The sequence below is a fragment of the Ranitomeya imitator genome, chromosome 2 (assembly GCF_032444005.1).
Source record: "Ranitomeya imitator isolate aRanImi1 chromosome 2, aRanImi1.pri, whole genome shotgun sequence".
Classification (NCBI taxonomy): Eukaryota; Metazoa; Chordata; class Amphibia; order Anura; family Dendrobatidae; genus Ranitomeya; species Ranitomeya imitator.
The window spans coordinates 342,860,654-342,883,573 of record NC_091283.1 but is presented as its reverse complement, the minus strand read 5'-3'; the positions used below and the strand labels follow the sequence as shown (position 1 = coordinate 342,883,573).

Genomic DNA, 22,920 nt, shown 5'->3' with positions numbered 1-22,920 from the left:
GTGTGTGTGGTCGATAGCTGGAATATACATTTATTTACGCCTGCAAGAAATGTCGGCATGGCTCGTGCCCTGGTTTCATGGCTTCACTCTTCCTCATGAATTACATTTGTTTTCGATCCTAAGGAATTCAGATTACTGTACAATCTCTCCTGAAATGGGGAGCTGTAATGCTTTCTCTACTCTTCTGGTCAGAAGTCATAGTAGCTCCAATGGTCCACCATAAAATCGTGCAATTCAGGATTAGTGTTGGAGCTCGTCCCACATACATGTTGGGGATGTAACATGTTTTTTTATTCTATGTCTATTGGTTTACAGTTTTCAATTTTGTCTGATTTGTGGTAGTATTGGGCTGCCTCACTTATGCGCGTCTGCAACTCTTTTGAAGTCTTTAAAAAAGGTCTCCATTGCCTTTTCCAAATCCCTAACATTCCATATCTAAATTTAAAACACTTCAGCTCTGCAGTATTATAAATAGTTCTCTTTAACTTTCTAACATTTCTTCTGGAAACTCACTGATGGAGAGTATTGGCCATTATGACAGCTTAGATTCCCAAGAGCCACCGAGCTCCATACTCTAATTACCCTAGAGAGATTTCACCACCAGTTACTCATCTAATTTTTTTTTTTTTACTGATGAAGACTGTTCAGCTAGATCATTTCAGTAGACGTGTTATTGTTTATAGTCTCAATTTTTCCCATCACCCTTTAACTTTTTTAATTCTTCTGCATGGTTCTGAACTTATACATAGACCCCTAGGCTTGGGCCACGGTGTTACCTGCTTCTCTGTGGATTTATATGGGAAGAAGAATAGTCAGATAGCCGTGTCAGAACCAGGAGAGCAGAGAAAATACAAAACCAGAAGACACAAGTAGTCTGTAAAGGAAACAAATACAAAAGCCGGGAGCTGAGCACAGAGAACTGAACCAGAGGAGAACAATGCTGTATCTGGCAGCTTCTGGAAATATGCTTCAAGCTTTAGTAGGGTGTGGTGCTTTCCAATTGCCTGAATTGAACAGATTACTTCAGGTGGACATCACACACCCATTCTGTCAGACTGGATTGTGCTACTTGTCCCAGGTACCTGAATATTAGTACCTGGACAGAGCATCTGGTTCCTATGTATCCTCCATCACCAGTGCCTACTGCAGAATGAATAAGGCGGCTCCTGGTGCCAGAAGCAGTTGTCGCAGGAGCAGATCCCAGAGGAGATAAGACACACCATTTGCTGAAGCCCTAGTATGACAAAATGTCAGAAAATTAAAGAGGTAGAAATCCCCATAAAGTGACTGCATTTTGGAAATTATAAACCTCTGTGAATTAATCTACAAGAGTAGTAACTATTTTGACTCCACAGACGCTTTCCGGAAATTAGCACACAGTGCAGTGAATTTTGGAGGGTAAAAATTGCAAATATATAATTTTATTACATAACATATAGTGCCCAGATTGTGCTCCAGGAGACGCACATGCACCGTAAACTACTGTAAGTTCTCACTATATTAATACGAAATACATGTATGTTAAATGTGATTTGAGCACACTGCAAGGCTCTGAAGCGAAGGGGAGATTTGACTTTCGGAGAGTGGATATTGCTAGATTGGTTTATGGAAGCCATGTTGCTTATCAAGAGCCTTTGATCCAGTAATGTGGAAACCTCTGTTTTTCCACTGACAGATGATGAACCTAAGTGGGGACTCGTTTTTTTGCAGGATGAGTAGAAGTTTTTATTGGTATTATTTTTGCTTGCATAACAATGTGTGGTGGCTTTTTATTCTACTAGTTCATCCTATGAGGTTTTTCTAATAAACTGTCAATGTATTGGTGAAGAATTACGTTTTTTAAGTAACTTGCCATTTTTATTGATAGTTTAAGTAGAAATGTTACAAAATATATAATTTAGGGATTTTTTTTATTCAAAAATAATAATTGGTTTTATTCTTGGCAGATGACTGTACCAGGAGATCAGAGGGACAGCTGACATCTTCAGTTTTTAAATCAGATGATCTTGAGATCCCACAAGATACAATTCAAGTGAATGCCATTACTCCAAATATACCATCATCTCTTTACAGCAAAGATTTGTCAACTGATCCTTTGAAACAGGTCCTGTCTTTTGATTCATTATTGTCTTCTAAGGAAAATCAAAGTCACAAAATAAGCATTACAAAACAAACTGTTCCTAAAGCAAAGAAGCTGTTTTCACGTTCAGAATGTGGAAATAGTTTTCCCCTCAAAAAGTCTTTTCATAAACATCAAAAATTTCACACAGCAGAGAATAGATTTTCTTGTTCCAAGTGTGGGAAAGGTTGTAACTGCATACCAGTTTTTGTTAACCATCAGATAACCCACGCAGGGGAGAAGCCATTTTCCTGTTCAGAATGTGGGAAGTGTTTTAACCAGAAATCACATTTGGTTAAGCACCAGAAAACTCACACAGGGGAGAAGCCTTTTTACTGTTCACAATGTGGAAAACGTTGCAGCCAGAAATCAGATTTGGTTATTCACCAGAGATCTCACACAGAGGAGAAGCCTTTTTACTGTTCAGAATGTGGGAAACGTTTTAACCATAAATCCGCTTTGGTTAATCACCAGAGAACTCACACAAGGGAGAAGCATTTTTCCTGTTTAGAATGTGGCAAATGTTTTAACCATAAATCCTCTTTGGTTAATCACCAGAGAACTCACACAGGGAAGAAGCTTTTTTCCTGTTCGGAATGTGGGAAATGTTTTAACCGGAAAGCGCATTTTGATAGCCACCAGAGAACTCACACAGGAGAGAAGCCTTTTTCCTGTTCGGAATGTGGAAAATGTTTTAACGATAAATCAGCTTTGGTTAGTCACCAGAGAACCCACACAGGGGAGATGCCATTTTCCTGTTCAGAATGTGGGAAATATTTTCACCAGAAAAAAGCTTTGGTTAGTCACCAGAGAACCCATTCTCAGGAGAAGCCTTTTGCTTGTTCAGAATGTGGGAAATGTTTTAACTATAAATCAGTTTTGCTTCTGCACCAGAGAACCCACACAGGAGAGAAACCTTTTTCCTGTTCAGAATGTGGGAAATGTTTTAACCAGAAACCGGCTTTGGTTAAGCACCAGAGAACCCACACAGGAGAAAAGCCTTTTTCCTGTTCAGAATGTGGGAAAAATTTTACCCAGAAATGGAGTCTTGTTGTACATCAAAGTTCTCACACAGGGGAGAAGCCCTTTTCCTGTTCAGAATGTGGGAAATGTTTTAACCATAATTCAGCTTTGGTTAAGCACCAGAAAACCCACATAATGGAGAAGCCTTTTTCCTGTTCAGAATGTGGGAAATGTTTTTACTATAAATCAGATTTGACTAAGCACCAGAGAACCCACACAAGGGAGAAGCCTTTTCCCTGTTCAGAATGTGGGAAATATTTTAAACAGAAATGGAGTCTTGTTATACACCAGAGAAATCACACAGGGGAGAAGCGTTTTTCATGTTCTTAATGAGGGAAATGTTCACATGAAGATGTTACATCACACGAGCCTTGCCTCAATCAGTGTCTGCTTCACTGTTCCCGCCTTAATATGTATTGAACCTCAACAGGAATCCAGGGCTGCTGCTGCTCTCTGACGTTCCTCTTGTCCGAAGGTGGCAACAGTGATGCGAGTGCTGATTGGGCTTAGGGCTCACATGAGCCTCGAGAACGCAAGCGCGGAAATAGCTCCAGCATAGGAGGTTTGTAGAATTGTTTTTATTTTAACTAAAATGAGGAAATATTTTGACCAAACATGAGGAATGATAAAGGGTTGTCCAAGTAGTGGACAACCATTTTTTAATATCAAAAATTTCACATGGGGAAATGTCATTAACCCCTTAATCCCATATGACGTACTATCATAGTAACATAGTTAGTAAGGCCGAAAAAAGACATTTGTCCATCCAGTTCAGCCTATATTCCATCATAATAAATACCCAGATCTACGTCCTTCTACAGAACCTAATAATTGTATGATACAATATTGTTCTGCTCCAGGAAGACATCCAGGCCTCTCTTGAACCCCTCGACTGAGTTCGCCATCACCACCTCCTCAGGCAAGCAATTCCAGATTCTCACTGCCCTAACAGTAAAGAATCCTCTTCTGTGTTGGTGGAAAAACCTTCTCTCCTCCAGACGCAAAGAATGCCCCCTTGTGCCCGTCACCTTCCTTGGTATAAACAGATCCTCAGCGAGATATTTGTATTGTTCCCTTATATACTTATACATGGTTATTAGATCGCCCCTCAGTCGTCTTTTTTCTAGACTAAATAATCCTAATTTCGCTAATCTATCTGGGTATTGTAGTTCTCCCATCCCCTTTATTAATTTTGTTGCCCTCCTTTGTACTCTCTCTAGTTCCATTATATCCTTCCTGAGCACCGGTGCCCAAAACTGGACACAGTACTCCATGTGCGGTCTAACTAGGGATTTGTACAGAGGCAGTATAATGCTCTCATCATGTGTATCCAGACCTCTTTTAATGCACCCCATGATCCTGTTTGCCTTGGCAGCTGCTGCCTGGCACTGGCTGCTCCAGGTAAGTTTATCATTAACTAGGATCCCCAAGTCCTTCTCCCTGTCAGATTTACCCAGTGGTTTCCCGTTCAGTGTGTAATGGTGATATTGATTCCCTCTTCCCATGTGTATAACCTTACATTTATCATTGTTAAACCTCATCTGCCACCTTTCAGCCCAAGTTTCCAACTTATCCAGATCCATCTGTAGCAGAATACTATCTTCTCTTGTATTAACTGCTTTACATAGTTTTGTATCATCTGCAAATATCGATATTTTACTGTGTAAACCTTCTACCAGATCATTAATGAATATGTTGAAGAGAACAGGTCCCAATACTGACCCCTGCGGTACCCCACTGGTCACAGCGACCCAGTTAGAGACTATACCATTTATAACCACCCTCTGCTTTATATCACTAAGCCAGTTACTAACCCATTTACACACATTTTCCCCCAGACCAAGCATTCTCATTTTGTGTACCAACCTCTTGTGCGGCACGGTATCAAACGCTTTGGAAAAATCGAGATATACCACGTCCAATGACTCACCGTGGTCCAGCCTATAGCTTACCTCTTCATAAAAACTGATTAGATTGGTTTGACAGGAGCGATTTCTCATAAACCCATGCTGATATGGAGTTAAACAGTTATTCTCATTGAGATAATCCAGAATAACATCCCTCAGAAACCCTTCAAATATTTTACCAACAATAGAGGTTAGACTTACTGGCCTATAATTTCCAGGTTCACTTTTAGAGCCCTTTTTGAATATTGGCACCACATTTGCTATGCGCCAGTCCTGCGGAACAGACCCTGTCGCTATAGAGTCACTAAAAATAAGAAATAATGGTTTATCTATTACATTACTTAGTTCTCTTAGTACTCGTGGGTGTATGCCATCCGGACCCGGAGATTTATCTATTTTAATCTTATTTAGCCGGTTTCGCACCTCTTCTTGGGTTAGATTGGTGACCCTTAATATAGGGTTTTCATTGTTTCTTGGGATTTCACCTAGCATTTCATTTTCCACCGTGAATACCGTGGAGAAGAAGGTGTTTAATATGTTAGCTTTTTCCTCGTCATCTACAACCATTCTTTCCTCACTATTTTTTAAGGGGCCTACATTTTCAGTTTTTATTCTTTTACTATTGATATAGTTGAAGAACAGTTTGGGATTAGTTTTACTCTCCTTAGCAATGTGCTTCTCTGTTTCCTTTTTGGCAGCTTTAATTAGTTTTTTAGATAAAGTATTTTTCTCCCTATAGTTTTTTAGAGCTTCAAGACTTTTTTAGAGTTTTTTAGACTTAATTCCCAGTGACGGGATAGTACGTCATATGTGATCGGCCGGGTGTCAGCTACCTATCGCAGCTGACATCCGGCACTATGTGCCAGGAGCGGTCACGGACCGCTCCCGGCACATTAACCCCCGGCACACCACGATCAAAAATGATCGCGGTGTGCCGGCGGTGCAGGGAAGCATCACGCAGGGAGGAGGCACCCTGCGGGCTTCCCTGAGACGATCGGTACACGGTGATGTACTCACCGTGTACCAAGCGTCTTCTCCCTGCAGGCCCCGGATCCAAAATGGCCGCGGGGCTGCATCCGGGTCCTGCAGGGAGCACTTCCGGGTCAGGATCAGGCTGCAGCTCTAATCCTGCCCGGCTGTATGTCAGATCACCGATCTGACAGAGTGCTGTGCACACTGTCAGATCGGTGATCTGTGATGTCCCCCCTTGGGACAAAGTGAAAAAGTAAAAAAAAAAATTTCCACACGTGTAAAAAAAAAAATTCCTAAATAAAGAAGAAAACAAAAAATATTATTCCCATAAATACATTTCTTTATAAAAAAAAAAAAACAAACAATAAAAGTACACATATTTAATATCGCCACGTCCGTAACGACCCAACCTATAAAACTGGTCCACTAGTTAACCCCTTCAGTGAACACCATAAGAAAAAAAAAAAAAACGAGCCAAAAAACAACGCTTTATTATCATAACGCTGAACAAAAAGTGGAATAACACGCGATCAAAAAGATGGATATAAATAACCATGGTACCTCTGAAAACGTCATCTTGTCCCGCAATAAACGAGCCGCCATATAGCATCATAACCAAAAATATAAAAAAGTTATAGTCCTCAGAATAAAGCGATGCCAAAATAATTATTTTTTCTATAAAATAGATTTTATCGTATAAAAGCGCCAAAACATAAAAAAATGATATAAATGAGGTATCGCTGTAATCGTACTGACCCGAAGAATAAAACTGCTTCATCAATTTTACCAAACGCGGAACGGTATAAACGCCTCCCCCAAAAGAAATTCATGAATAGCTGGTTTTTGGTCATTCTGCCTCACAAAAAATCGGAATAAAAAGCGATCAAAAACTGTCACGTGTCCGAAAATGTTACCAATAAAAACGTCAACTCGTCCCGCAAAAAACAAGACCTCACATGACTCTGTGCACCAAAATATGGAAAAATTATAGGTCTCAAAATGTGGAGACGCAAAAACTTTTTTGCTATAAAAAGCGTCTTTTAGTGTGTGACGGCTGCCAATCATAAAAATCCGATATAAAAAACGCTATAAAAGTAAATCAAACCCCCCCATCATCACCCCCTTAGTTAGGCTAGGTTCACATTGCGTTAATGGGTTAACGCTAACGAACAGCGTTGCACGGCGAAAATGTCGCAATTAACGCCGTGCAACGGGTCCGTTAGCGCACCCATTGACAGCAATGTGATTTTCGGATGTAGCGCATCGCTAGAGCGTGCCATTTTCGGCTCGCGCTAGCAAGGTGCCGTTCTTTTGTGGCGCGCCTCGGACGCTGCTTGCAGCGTCCGCGGCGCGCCCGAGGTCCGATCCCCGATCTTCCAAAGCGGGGACGTTAACGCGACCACTAAACGCGACACCTAAAAAGACATTGCGTTAGCGCAATCCGCTAGCGCTAAACGGATTTCCCTAACGCAATGTGAACCTAGCCTTAGAGAAAAATAATAAAATTTAAAAAAATGTATTTATTTCCATTTTCCCATTAGGGTTAGGGCTAGGGTTGGGGTTAGGGTTTGGATTACATTTACGGTTGGGATTAGGGTTGGGATTAGAATTAGGGGTGTGTCAGGGTTAGGTGTGTGGTTAGGGTTACAGTTGGGATTAGGGTTAGGGGTGCGTTTGGATTAGGGTTTCAGTTATAATTGGGGGGTTTCCACTGTTTAGGCACATCAGGGGCTCTCCAAATGCGACATGGCGTCCGATCTCAATTCCAGCCAATTCTGCATTGAAAAAGTAAAACAGTGCTCCTTCACTTCCGAGCTCTCCCGTGCGCCCAAACAGGGGTTTACCCCAACATATGGGGTATCAGCGTACTCGAGACAAATTGGACAACAACTTTTTGGGTCCAAGTTCTCTTGTTATCCTTGGGAAAATAAAAATTTGGGGGGCTAAAAATCATTTTTGTGGGGAAAAAAAAAGGATTTTTTATTTTCACGGCTCTGCGTTGTAAACTGTAGTGAAACACTTGGGGGTTCAAAGTTTTCACAACACATCTAGATGAGTTCTTTGGGAGGTCTAGTTTCCAATATGAGGTCACTTGTGGGGGGTTTGTACTGTTTGGGTACATCAGGGGCTCTGCAAATGCAACGTGACACCTGCAGACCAATCCATCTAAGTCTGCATTCCAAATGGCGCTCCTTCCCTTCCGAGCTCTGCCATGCGCCCAAACAGTGGTTCACCCACATATGGGGTATCAGCGTACTCAGGACAAATTGGACAACAACTTTTGGGGTCCAATTTATTCTGTTACCCTTGTAAAAATACAAAGCTGGGGGCTAAAAAATCATTTTTGTGAAAAAAAAAAATTATTTTCACAGCTCTGCGTTATAAACTGTAGTGAAACACTTGGGGGTTCAAAGCTCTCAAAACACATCTAGATAAGTTCCTTAGGGGGTCTAGTTTCCAAAATGGTGTCACTTGTGGGGGGTTTTAATGTTTAGGCACATCAGGGGCTCTCCAAACCAACATGGCGTCCCATCTTAAAGGGAACCTGTCACCCCGTTTTTTGAGATTGAGATATAAATACTGTTAAATAGGGCCTGCGCTGTGTGTTACTATAGTGTATGTAGTGTACCCCGATTCCCCACCTATGCTGAGAAATAACTTACCAAAGTCGCCGTTTTCGCCTGTCAATCAGGCTGGTCAGGTCGGGAGGGCGTGTTCACAGCGCTGGTTCTTCCTCAGCTTTACGTTGGTGGCGTAGTGGTGTCCGCCTGTTGAGGTGACTAATCCACTGTGGGCACGTGAACAAGCAGCGCGCGATCTGCGCTGTCATCCCTTTCGTCGGTGGGGGCGGCCATCTTCCTGGGGCCGCGCGTGCGCAGATCGAGTGCTCTGCTGCACGGGGCTTCAGGAAAATGGCCGCGGGATGCCGCGCGTGCGCATTAGAGATCGCGGCGGCCATTTTCCCAAAGCCGAGTTTCTGAGGAAGAACCAGCGCTGTGAACACGCCCTCCCGACCTGACCAGCCTGATTGACAGGCGAAAACGGCGACTTTGGTAAGTTATTTCTCAGCATAGGTGGGGAATCGGGGTACACTACATACACTATAGTAACACACAGCGCAGGCCCTATTTAACAGTATTTATATCTCAATCTCAAAAAACGGGGGTGACAGGTTCCCTTTAATTCCAGTCAATTTTGCATTGAAAAGTCAAATGGCGCTCCTTCCCTTCCGAGCTCTGCTATGCGCCCAAAAAGTGGTTTACCCCCACATATGGGGTATCGTCGCACTCAGGACAAATTGCACAACAACTTCTGTGGTCTAATTTCTTCTCTTACCCGTGGGAAAATAGAAAATTGGGGTGAAAAGATAATTTTTGTGAAAAAATATGATTTTTTATTTTTACGGCTCTGCATTATAAACTTCTGTGAAGCACTTGTTGGGTCAAAGTGCTCACCACACATCTAGATAAGTTCCTTAAGGGGTCTACTTTCCAAAATGGTGTCACTTGTGGAGATTTCAATGTTTAAGCACATCAGGGGCTCTCCAAACGCAACATGGCATCCCATCTCAATTCCAGTCAATTTTGCATTGAAAAGTAAAATGGCGCTCCTTCCCTTCCGAGCTCTGCCATACGCCCAAACAATGGTTTACACCCATATATGGGGTATCAGTGTACTCAGGACAAATTGGACAACAATTTTTGAGGTCCAATTTCTTCTCTTACTCTTGGGAAAATAAAAAATTGGGGTGAAAAGATCATTTTTGTGAAAAAATATGATTTTTTATTTTTACGGCTCTGAATTATAAACTTCTGTGAAGCAATTGGTGGGTCAAAGTGGTCACCACACATCTAGATAAGTTCCTTAGGGTGTCTACTTTCCAAAATGGTGTCACTTGTGGGGGGTTTCAATGTTTAGGCACATCAGGGGCTCTCCAAACGCAACATGGCGTCCCATCTCAATTCCTGTCAATTTTGCATTGAAAAGTCAAATGGCGCTCCTTTCCTTCCGAGCTCTGCCATGCGCCCAAACAGTGGTTTACCCCCACATATGGGGTATCAGCGTACTCAGGACAGATTGTACAACAACGTTTGGCATCCATTTTCTCCTGTTACCCTTGGTAAAATAAAACAAATTGGAGCTGAAATAAATTTTGTGTGAAAAAAAGTTAAATATTCATTTTTATTTAAACATTCCAAAAATTCCTGTGAAACCTCTGAAGGGTTAGTAAACTTCTTGAATGTGGTTTTGAGCACCTTGAGGGGTGCAGTTTTTAGAATGGTGTCACACTTGGGTATTTTCTATCATATAGACCCCTCAAAATGACTTCAAATGAGATGTGGTCCCTAAAAAAAAAAATGGTGTTGTAAAAATGAGAAATTGCTGGTCAACTTTTAACCCTTATAACTCCCTAACAAAAAAAAATTTTGGTTCCAAAATTGTGCTGATGTAAAGTAGACATGTGGGAAATGTTACTTATTAGGTATTTTGCGTGACATATCTCTGTGATTTAAGGGCATAAAAATTTAAAGTTGGAAAATTGCGAAATTTTCTACATTTTCGCCAAATTTCCGTTTTTTTCACAAATAAACGCAAGTTATATCGAATAAATTTTACCACTACCATGAAGTACAATATGTCACGAGAAAACAGTGTCAGAATCACCGGGATCCGTTGAAGCGTTCCAGAGTTATAACCTCATAATGGGACAGTGGTCAGAATTGTAAAAATTGGCCCGGTTATTAACGTGCAAACCACCCTCGGGGCTTAAGGGGTTAATTATCATACCAAGTGTGTGAAAAATTAATGACTAGAAAATTGTGCAGAGAAGGGGGATGATGCTGTGTGGAGAAAGGGAGGATGCTGGATGCTGCATGCTGGGGTTGCTGTGCAGAGAATGGGGTGATTTTGCTTGCTGTTGACTGCAGAGAAGAGGATGATAATGAAGGGGGTGATTCAAGCTGTGTAGAGAAGGAGATGATACGTGCTGGGGGGCTGTGTGATGAAGAGGATGTTGATGCATTATGGGTGCTGCGTGGAGCTGCACGCTGGGAGCTACACACTGCTGAGGGTCTGCGTGGTGAAGGATGTAATGTCACTTTGGGGGGGGTTGCTTGCTGGGAGGCTGTGGGTGGAAGGGGGTGATGTGGTGATTCATGGGGCACTGCATGTTTTGGGTCTGCACGGTGAAGAGGGGTAATGTCACTCATGTGGTGCTGCATGCTGGTTGCGCTATGAAGGGGGTTAATGTCACTTGCGTGGGCTGCTGTACGACAAATGAGGTGATGTGACATCCTTTTGATGCTATTTGCTTTTGTTATTACGGTACTTTTCTCCAACGTGGCTTAATTCTAATTGATTTGTAAAGTTCATTGTTATACACTTGCATGTGTAAATATATTTAGATCTTTCTCCTTTTTGTTATAATTATTTATATATGTTTCTAATAAAACTATTCTAGAACTATGGGCTGAATTTTCGTTTCTATAATTATAAAGCTTTGTGTGACATTATTAACTGCCAGTTTTACCTGTATCGGGGTGTGTTCACACATTGCGAGTTGTTGAAGAAACAATCTGCAGCAAAGTCCTCACTAATAGACCCACACTAAATCATGACTCACCATTTAGGACAGAACCCTCTATCGGGCTGCAGCTACCAAGATGCCTGGCAAATTCAGGCTTTTGTTGCAAAATGCAGAACAACTGGTTGTTGTCTGTCAGAAACAAGAAGAGTACCTGCTCAAGGAGGGAATGCAACATCTAGCCATACTGGAGAAAGCCAGCATGGTGGTGGGCAAAGACGGCTTCATCAAGGCTTTAGGACCCACAAACTTCATACATAATCAATTTTGTCATGAAGAGTTTGAGACTGATTGACTGCTCAGGAAAATGTGTGTTACCAGGCTTTGTAGATGCTCACACCCATCCTGTGTGGGCAGGTGACAGAGTACATGAATTTGCTATGAAACTTGCAGGTGCTACTTACATGGATGTACATCAGGCTGGAGGAGGAATACATTTTACAGTGCAACACACAGAAGCGGCTACAGAGGAAGAGCTGTTCGATAGCTTTCAACAGCGCCTGGAACCACGTTGGTTGAGTGCAAGAGTGGATATGGGTTAAAATTGGAGACAGAGCTTAAAGGGAACCTGTCACCTGAATTTGGCGGGACTGGTTTTGGGTCATATGGGCGGAGTTTTCGGGTGTTTGATTCACCCTTTCCTTACCTGCTGGCTGCATGCTGGCCGAAATATTGGATTGAAGTTCATTCTCTGTCCTCCGTAGTACACGCCTGCGCAAAGTAATCTTACCTTGCGCAGGCGTGTACTATGGAAGACAGAGAATGAACTTCAATCCAATATTTCGGCCAGCATGCAGCCAGCGGGCAAGGAAAGGGTGAATCAAACAACCAAAAACTCCGCCCATATGACCCAAAACTGGTCCTGCCAAATTCAGGTGACAGGTTCCCTTTAAGATGCTGAGAGTGATTGAACAAGCTCAGAGGAAGGTGGAAATTGGCATTTCCTGCACATATTGTTGGGCTCATTCAATACCAAAAGGAAAAACTGCAAAAGAAGCCGCAGATGACATCATAGACCTTCATCTTCCTGCCTTCAAGCATTTGGCTATAAATGGCAGAATTCATGTGGAAAATATCGATGTCTTTTGTGAAAAAGGAGTCTTTGACCTGGAGTCCACAAGACGAATTCTTCTTGCTGGGAAAGACATTGGCCTGCATCTGAACTTTCATGGAGGTGAACTTAACCTGATGCATGCAGCAGAGTTGGGTGCAGAGCTGGAAGCACTTGCGGTTAGTCATTTAGAAGAAATAAGTGATGAAGGGATCACTGCACTGGCTGCTGCAAGATGTTCGGCCGTTCTTTTGCCTACAACTGCCTACAGCCTGAGACTTAAGCAGCCTCGCGCAAGGGACATGCTTAATGCTGGAGTGATAGTCTCTCTAGGCAGTGACTTCAATCCCAATGCATACTGCTTCTTTATGCCCATGGTCATGCACCTTGCCTGTGTCAATTTGAAGATGTCTTTGAGTGAGGCTCTGGCTGCTGCCACCATCAATGCTGCTTACTCTTTGGGAAGATCTCATACACACGGCTCATTAGAGGTTGGAGAACAAGGAGATGTGGTTATCATCAATGCCCCAGGATGGGAACATGTGATTTACCAGTTTGGAGGACACCAAGAATTAATTGAATATGTGGTTAAAGGCAAAATTGTTTACCACACTAAATCATTCAGAGCTCGCTGACTATTTCTTTCCTGTCTTTAGCAGCTTTTAAAGTGTCACTGCAGTGTTTTATTTTATTTGCAGTCCTGGAGTGGTGCATCTAATCTAAGCAGTAGCGTAGCTACCGGGGGTGGGGCAGAGATAGTGATCGATCCGGCCCCGTGCTCAGAGGGGCCAACCTTGAGCAATGCTGTCGCTCCCTCCCCCATTATTCTTCCTTAGCATCTGACGTCTCAGTGCAGCGTGCACGCGCGATGACATCACTACTTGGCGCCCACTGTGCTGAGATGTCTGTTGCTCAGAACACTTGCTGCAGAGATCTGTGCATCCTAGTGATGCAGGTAATAGTGAATATATGTGGAGGAGGAGGGAGCCGCTGGCTCCTTCTTCTGCTATGCGGCGTGAGTGACTGTGACAGCATCTCATCTGCTGTGCAGTGCCTCAGTGCACACAGAAAAGACAGGAGCAGAGAACCAGGGGAATGGGAGAGTGAGGTATTTTTTTTTATATGTGTGAATTTGTGGGGGGCTCACACCGTATTTAGGGGGGCTGTGTGTGAGAGCTCATACTGTATATAAGGGGGCTTCGTGTGTGGGATCATACTGTATATAGGAGGGCTGTGGTGACCATAATACAGTCTGGGGTGTTGTGGGGAATCATACTGTGTATAGAGACCTGTGAGAACCATTATGCCATGTGTGTGGCTGGCTGTGAGGACTATCATTACTGACTGTGGAGGGACATGGGGGCCATCACTACATATTGGAGGCTGTGTATGGGGGGGGGGCTGTGATTACCATCAAACCATGTGTGGGGGCCTGTGACATCCATTATATATTGTGGGAATCTGTGGAGCCATCATACTATATGTGGGAGCCATCAAATTATGTTAGTATGATGTCCTCACAGCTTCCCATGTGGGAGCCGTCAAATTATGATGGGGAGCTGTGGAGACATCAAATTATGGTGGGGAGTTGTGGTTTATCAAGGTGCAATGGCTGAATAACAGTAGCATATGGTTAAACTTTATAAAATGCAGTAAACTACACCTTTCCTATCATGTAGAATCGAGTCAGCACAATTAATTGTGCTCAGTATTACGTGATACAGATAATATAAAATAATAATATTAATACTTATCCACATGCATGCCAGTTGGCAAATGGTAAAGTTTTAATATTAGAGCTTAGGAACGTCATGACTAGGGTCACTGTGACGTGGTAGGATGGCTTTTTGCATTTTTAATCAAAATTAGGTTAACTAAGTACCCTATATGATTTTTATGCACTATTGCTGTTTATTTACTGCAGGGCATTTTCTTATTATGTTTCTCGAGTTTTGCCAGTATTAGGTAATACAAATAGTATAAAATAATAATGTTAATATTAATATTCAGCTGTATTAATTTTAGCCTATTGGCTGAGCCATCTATAACAGTCTTGGTCTTTCTTGTGGCCCCTTGGGGAAAATTAAAATCTCACTATTTATGAGGGGAAACTGTGTCTTATAAGAATGGTCTAAGCATGAATACAATGAACTTTTCTATCAGACAACCAGTTAAGCAGAGCGGACTCACACCATGAGGTGGATGCTCTAAGCCAAAGGTCTGGGTGTGCACATGGACGTCGGTGCAACAGACAGGTATAGCATGTGGGAAACAGAAAGGTAAGACACTAGAAGCCACAGTTGGATGTATAAAGGCAAACTAAAAGTGTGTTCACTTCCCCGTCCATGCCCTCTCAGCGTCTGTCTGCACCCAGGACCTGCACATGGCATGCTGTTCTCTGAGAGCGCACGCGCTCCCTGCCTCCTCAAGAGCCAGCTTGCGCATTGCTAAAACCATGCAAATCCCAAGCCAATGAGACATCTGGTGTGTAAGGCACCCTACACTATTGGGAGATGCCTTAGCAACTTTAGTCAATCAGTGTATATCCTGCTATCTTTCCTGTCCGCATCTGTTACAGTCCTTTCTGCTGAAATCATACCTATATCCATCCTGCCCATGCCTAGTCTTGATCCTGATCCCCTGAAACTGCACCCATGATACCACCTGGTTATGCCCCTCCAGTCTCTCTCCGGACAGTACCACAGTGAGTCCACAACCATGTGCGTAACAAAAGTCCTGGAAACCACAGATAAGCAAGCCGGATGCTGGAAATCGCAGGCAAGCAGAAAAAATTCAGAACACAGGCAAGCTGGCAGGATCCTGGAAACCGCTGGCAGATGGGAGACATCCAGAAGATCACAGGCAATCAGGCAGGTTGTGATACTGGAAACTGCTGGAAGGTGGGAGATGTCCAGGAGACCACAATCAAGCAAGTTGTGGTGCTGGAAACCGCAGGCAGGTAGGTGAGCAAGGTTACTGAAAATCACAAGAATGTGAGATCCTCCACAGACAGGTGACAAGGTTACTGGAAACTGCAGGCATTTCTCCATCTTTTTCACTGCATCAGTACGCAGAAATTTTACTGCACTCATAGATGAGGCTAAAATAACAGAATAGATGTACTGAGAGTCAAATAATAGCAAGATTTATGAAAAAAATACTGGGAGAATAAAGTCTGGTCAGATGACACCAAAATTGTACCCTTTGGATCGCATAAAACACTGTTTGGAGACCAAAAGGCACTGCACATCGCCCCCAAAACACCGTAACATCAGTGAAGTTTGATGGTGGGAACATCACGGTGTGGGGCTTTTTTTTTGTTTTTTTTTAGCATACGGCACTGGCAAACTTCTTATAATTGAAGGAAGGATACATTGTCAAATGTACTGAGATATTTTTGATAAAAATCTGCTGCCATCTACCAGGATGATGAAGATGAAATGAGGGTTTGTATTTCAGCAAAAGAATTATTCCAAACACACAGCCAAGGACACTATCAATTGGTTTCAGATCATAAGAAAATAAAGCAGCTAGAACAACCCTGACCTGAATCCAATAGAAAACTTATGGAAGGAACTAAACCTCAGAGTTCATAGAACAAACTCACGGGACCTGTAAGATTTGAAGAATGTTTGTGTAGAAGAATAGACCAAACTCACACCTGAGCAATTCAAGTGACTAGCTTCTCCATACAGGAGGCATCTTGAAGCTGTCAAAACCAACAAAAGCTTTTGTACGAAGTATTATATGCCTTTCAGTAAGTGAGTTCAATACTTTTTCCGTGTAATTTCTCGTTATTACACATAACTTGTGGCCATCTATGGTTTGATTTATTTGCCTGCATGGATTAGATAGGTTGTTACCGACATCTGGTGAGAATTTCATGGCAATAGCCCCTTTAGATAGTGGTACTCGCCCGAGCATTTCTCTGCTCGAGATGCTCAGAGCTCACCGAGTATTTCTGGAGTTGCTCGGCGGAAGCTCTGGTCCCCGCCCTGCATGTTTGGCGCTCTCTAGAGAGGCATTGAACATGCAGGAATTTTCTGCCACACACACTAATGCCGCAGCCATGTTGGTTGTGGCATTACAGTGATTGGCTGTCCGCACAGCGTGATCAGGTCTATATCAGACCTGCACCGCCATGATTGTCACAGTCTACTCCGGAATCAGGCAGCGTAGGGAGAGTTGCTGCTGAGCCAGGGGGAGATTTGCATGCGTCTTAGTGTAGGTATACCACAATACATTATACACATATCCATCTCAACTAACAATCCTTCTGAGGACTAATCCAGCTGCATACTGTAGATATCAGTGCTAGGCAGACAGGCAGTGTATGTGGCAGACTGCAGTGCATATAGCAAGAGGATCCATTCCCGTTCTGTCAGCGGCTGCTGCTGCTTTGACAGATATTTCTAGACATAGCCACAGGTATCACACGGATCACATATAATTCTGCCATTTCTGGCCTCCATTTAAATTTTGTTGCAGTGTGTTAGCGAAGTTATTGACACTAGTTTGCAGGCAAAATAGTTACCTACAGGCCATCTATTTAAAACTGGTGTTCCGTCATACGGATCGCATATAATTGCGCTCAAAATTCTGCCATTTCTGTCCTCCATTTAAATTTTGTTGCAGTGTATTAGCGAAGTTATTGACACCGGTTTGCTGGTAAAAATAGTTACTTACAGCCCAGCTATTTCAAAATGTGGTTAAATAGAATAGCGGTACAGAGAGGAACATCAAGAGCATGTATACTAACTGACGTAAGACTGCTACATAGCATTGGAGAGAGTGATCCTAATTTATCAGGTATAGGCCCCTTTACACAGCTAAAGGAGAAAAGCCATAAGATGCCTCCTCCAACTGGTGATCTCTCAGCCATTGATATTTTCTCTAACCTCGTTACATCAGATTTGGTAAACCTTTCTCAATCTCGGGTGTCGTGCAAGTTTAACTGCACAAAGAGTGAGATGGAAGCAATTAATCGTCTTGAACGTGATGACTCCATTGTCATTAAGCCCTCAGACAAGGGTGGCAATGTGGTCATTCTAGACATGACCCATACCAGCAAATGTGTGAGCTTATTCTCTCTGATGAACTGTACTAACAAGAAGAAAAATCCGCACTCACCGCCGGTCAATAGCCGAGACACTGGGTCATGGAATACTCCGTTATCGCGTGTATACTTGCCGTTGGGTCGGGTCCGGGTGCCTCTCATGAAACGAACAAACTTGTATCCAATGTACCACTGAAGAACTTGAAAGAAGGCACTCACCGCCCGATATCCAATTTCCAGACTTTATTGTGGCATAAAAAACTTTTGCAGTAGCAGGATCTTATGGGAGAGCGTGGATGTCACGAGACGACGGACCGTTTTGCGCCGGTGCGCTTCTACAGGTCTAAGGTATGTCCGGGGGGGGGGAGGGGAGCTTTATGCGATAATGACGCTACAAAGTAACCCCTTCCAACCCAGTACCAGCTGGGACATCAAACTCCTTCTACTCAGTTAAAAACATAACGTGGTTAAAAACAAAAATCTCTGTATAACGTGACATATTATAAACGAACAATCTAACCAATATAACATAGAGCTACTATTAATTATAAAAAAACTGACATCTCGGATCTCTCATTTAGGCCCAGAGGTCCCGTGGCATTTGCTCGTAGTATCCATTTTTCTTCCCTTTGGAGGAGCAATTTGTGCAAATCTCCCCCCCCCGAGGAGGAAGCACAACCTTCTCTAAACCTGCAAATCGCATGACTCCTGAATTACCTCCATGATAAGTTTGTATGTGACTAATCAATCGTGGAGCCCCTTTTCCTGTTTTAATCGAGTTACAGTGTTCCCTGAATCTTATGAATAACGGGCGAATGGTCTTGCCCACATAATAGAATCCACAAGGGCAAAATATTGTGTACACCACATGTGTGGTTCTGCATGTTATCAAATCTCGGACTACATGGCGTACCAAAAATACACAAGTCCGCCATAGCACCGCCAGGTCGCCCTATAGTCTCGGGGGTGGGTTCCTTAACGGAACCACTCTCGAGGTATTTAGATTGGCTCTTACATCCCATCTTATCTGATATTCCCTCGTATATACGGGATACGAAGCATTTTCTAAAAATCCTAAAAGAATTTTCTTGGCAGGAGAGCTTTGTTATGGCCTCTATAGATATAGAGAGTTTGTACACCCGCATACCACAAAATTTAGGAGTACAAGCAGTTCGAGAAATACTTTCTTGCACGACAACGGATTCAAATACGGTCAATTTTATCTGTGACGGTTTACTTTTTATTTTGACACATAATGCCTTTCAATTTGATTCTGCTTGGTATAAGCAAGTAGAAGGTACTGCGATGGGCACGCCCGTCGCATGTACTTTGGCGAATCTTTTTTTGGCCGTTTTTGAGAACCGTTATGTGTATACAGACACCAATCCTTTTTTGAAACACATAAAACTGTTCATAAGGTATGTGGATGATGTATTTATTGTTTGGGATGGGGCAGAAGGAGATTTTAGCCAGTTTGTGTGTTACCTAGAACGGGTCAATAATATGAACATGAGACTGACATCAGTTTTTGGTGGGTCTAGTCTGGAGTTCCTAGATGTAAAACTCCGAATTCATGAGGGCCGAGTATTGACAGAAGTATTTCGCAAACCCTCAGAGAGCGGAAGAAGAATTAGGTACGGGTACCAATAAGAACAGAGAACAAGATAAAGTACAAAACAAGAGATTTGTCTTTAGCTTTAAATTCAGTCCTATGGACAATTGTATAAGGACAGCTATTAGGAATCAGTGGCACATATTAGGAAAAGACCCGTCTCTTAATATTCCCGTTGCTAATGGACCACTCTTTGCATGTAGGAGGGGAAAAAATTTAAAGGACATATTGGTCCAGAATAGGGTAGTCACACACAAACAGAATTGGTTACAAACTGGAACCCCAAAGGGCAACTTTAAATGTGGACACTGCAATTTTTGTAAATTTCATTTGGTGGACAAATATATACAATTAGGAGCAATACGCCATGTAGTCCGAGATTTGATAACATGCAGAACCACACATGTGGTGTACACAATATTTTGCCCTTGTGGATTCTATTATGTGGGCAAGACCATTCGCCCGTTATTCATAAGATTCAGGGAACACTGTAACTCGATTAAAACAGGAAAAGGGGCTCCACGATTGATTAGTCACATACAAACTTATCATGGAGGTAATTCAGGAGTCATGCGATTTGCAGGTTTAGAGAAGGTTGTGCTTCCTCCTCGGGGAGGAGATTTGCACAAATTGCTCCTCCAAAGGGAAGAAAAATGGATACTACGAGCAAATGCCACGGGACCTCTGGGCCTAAATGAGAGATCCGAGATGTCAGTTTTTTTATAATTAATAGTAGCTCTATGTTATATTGGTTAGATTGTTCGTTTATAATATGTCACGTTATACAGAGATTTTTGTTTTTAACCACGTTATGTTTTTAACTGAGTAGAAGGAGTTTGATGTCCCAGCTGGTACTGGGTTGGAAGGGGTTACTTTGTAGCGTCATTATCGCATAAAGCTCCCCTCCCCCCCCCGGACATACCTTAGACCTGTAGAAGCGCACCGGCGCGAAACGGTCCGTCGTCTCGTGACATCCACGCTCTCCCATAAGATCCTGCTACTGCAAAAGTTTTTTATGCCACAATAAAGTCTGGAAATTGGATATCGGGCGGTGAGTGCCTTCTTTCAAGTTCTTCAGTGGTACATTATTCTCTCTGATGTTAGCTCCTATGAGATTCTTACACGTGATCCAAGTATGGACTATCTGGAAGAACTCCGTCTTATCCTGCAAGAGGGTTTGGAGAGTGGCGTCATAAGTAAAACAGAGTTTGACTTCATTTTTCCATGCCATCCTGTCATGGCTACCTTCTACTGCCTTCCCAAGGTACACAAGGGCCTTAACCCATTAAAAGGTAGGCCCATTGTGTCTGGGGTAGGCAGTTTGTGCCAAAATGCAGGGATTTATTTGGACCGTGTATTGTGCCCATTTGTGGCTGCTCTACAATCCTTCGTTAAGGACACTCCTGACCTCCTTTGTCGCTTGGAGGGTCTTACTGTTGAACCGGATGCCTATTTGGCAAGTATAGATGTGGAGGCCCTCTATTCCTCCATCCCTCATGATAAGGGTTTGGAGGCTGTGAATTTTTTTCTGCAAATGAGAGGACGCCAGTTTCGGGAACACAACCATTTCATTTTAAAACTCCTTAGGTTTTGTTTGACACACAATGTCTTCACCTTTGACCGCAAGATCTTCCACCAGCTGAGGGGGACGGCCATGGCCAGCCCCTGTGCCCCGGCCTACGCCAACCTCTTCCTCGGCTGGTGGGAGGAGACGGTAGTTTGGAGTGATGATCTTGGGGGTGATTCTTCTATGTGTCGTGTCCCGGACATTTGGACACGATACATAGATGACGTTTTTTTGATTTGGATGATCTCTATTAGTGATTTTGAGAGCTTTGTAGACAGACTTAACCACAATGACATTGGTTTGTTCTTTACGTCAGTGATTGAGTCCTCTTCATTACCCTTTCTGGACATCCTAATCACTAAGGGGGCCGATGGTAGTTTAGATACATCTAATTACAAAAAGCCTACAGCTACAAATGCCCTACTCCACTGGAATAGTCATCATCCAGATCACTTAAAAAGAGGGATCCCTAAGGGGCAGTACCTCAGGGTCCGGAGGAATTGCTCGGATGATGCAACCTTCGAGGTCCATGCAAAGGAATTGAGGAATAATTTTCAAGATAGAGGGTATCCATCCACAATTCTAAAGAAGGCTTATCACGAAGCGAGGAGCAGAGATAGAACAGCACTTTTGAACCCTACTACTAAGACGCAGGATAATGAAGCAATACGTTTTATCACTACCTTTGACAATGGGAGTACGTATGTAAGGGAGATTATTAAAAAACATTGGTCCATTTTACAAATGGACTCGGACATCTCCAATTATCTCAGTGACACCCCCGCTATTACTTATAGAAAGGCCCGCTCGCTTAATGATAGACTGGTTCGTAGTAATTTTGTTAGTCCTGTTAATGAGACTTGGCTCAGAAGTGATGTAACAGGCTGTTACAAATGTGGTCACTGTACGGCCTGTCAATATATCGGTACAGGTAAACAATTTGTCAGCAATGTTACGGGCAAAAGCTATAAAATCAATCAGTTTATGAACTGCAGCACCAAGGGGGTGGTTTACAAGATATCCTGTGTCTGTGGTATTGAATATGTTGGTAAGACCATCAGGGAGTTTAAAAGAAGAGTTCTGGAACACATCGGTGACGTGGAACATGGTAGAGATATTTCTGTCTCTCGGCATGTTAATACCATGCATAATGGCCAGGTTAGACATCTTAATTTTATGGCCATTGAAAAGGTAAATAAACCGACACGGGGAGGTGACTGGGATCAAATGTTGTTACAACGTGAGGCCAAGTGGACTTTTTACTTGAATACAGTGAGCCCACAAGGCCTTAATGATCAAATCAACTATAGCTGCTTTATCTGAGTGCCCCTCTTTGCCTACGAATTTAGTCCTTCTTTTGGTGTGACACAGCCAGTGTTATCTCAGCATGCCGAAGTCCTTATTTTTTCCACCCAATTATGCTATGGGATTCTCATGTTTAACAATTTATTCTTTTTCATACCATAGATTTTTGGTTTGGGTTTTCTTTTTCATTATGTGGCTTCATTTATGGGTTAATTTATTTTTCTAGCCTTGGTAACCATTATATACATGCGACCTCTTAGCCCTACGTGTTCCTGCTGTTATTCATTGCAACACTGTGTGCGTCTTGTAGTTCTCTATCTAGCCTTTGGTGGGGTCTTTGTTTAGTTTTGGATACCTCTGCCTGGCTTTTTAATGTCACTCACCTTTGTTATGAGTGCACTTAATAGTTAATATCAGGTTTGTCATTTGCGGCGTCTCTGTCTATCCAGGGTTACACTCTGGGCACATAACCTAGCATCTTTTGCTATTTAGCTCACTTACTTCCGGTGCGATCGCACTTAACAGGTAGTATTGGTAGCGCTACTAGCTTACAGCGCGGCGTTTCTATCACTGGGTAACGCTCAGTGTCGGCACATGTGCGCACGACAGACACGTAATCCAGCGTTGCTTGGCAACACTCACTTCCGGTGCGAGCGCACCTTACAGGAAGTATCAGGGGCGCCATTAACTCACAGCGCGACGTCTCTATCACTAGCGTACGTTC

The 22,920-nt window shown here is 42.9% G+C and overlaps 1 protein-coding gene and 1 pseudogene across 2 annotated transcripts in view; both read left to right on the top strand.

Annotated features, from left to right (window-relative positions):
* The window catches only part of LOC138663695 (oocyte zinc finger protein XlCOF6-like), a 63,651-nt gene extending 56,064 nt beyond the window's left edge, over window positions 1–7,587 (top strand). Inside the window, exon 7 of one of the 2 annotated variants that reach the window (XM_069749994.1) lies at window positions 1,947–7,587. In XM_069749994.1, the coding sequence (XP_069606095.1) occupies window positions 1,947–3,472 (1,526 nt within the window). In that variant the 3' untranslated portion in view covers window positions 3,473–7,587. The remainder of the gene's footprint in view (window positions 1–1,946) is intronic. The other variant, XM_069749995.1, reaches the window with a different exon arrangement.
* Window positions 7,588–11,684: 4,097 nt separating this feature from the next.
* On the top strand, window positions 11,685–13,440 carry LOC138663701 (probable imidazolonepropionase; annotated as a pseudogene).
* The last annotated feature ends 9,480 nt before the right edge of the window (window positions 13,441–22,920 follow it).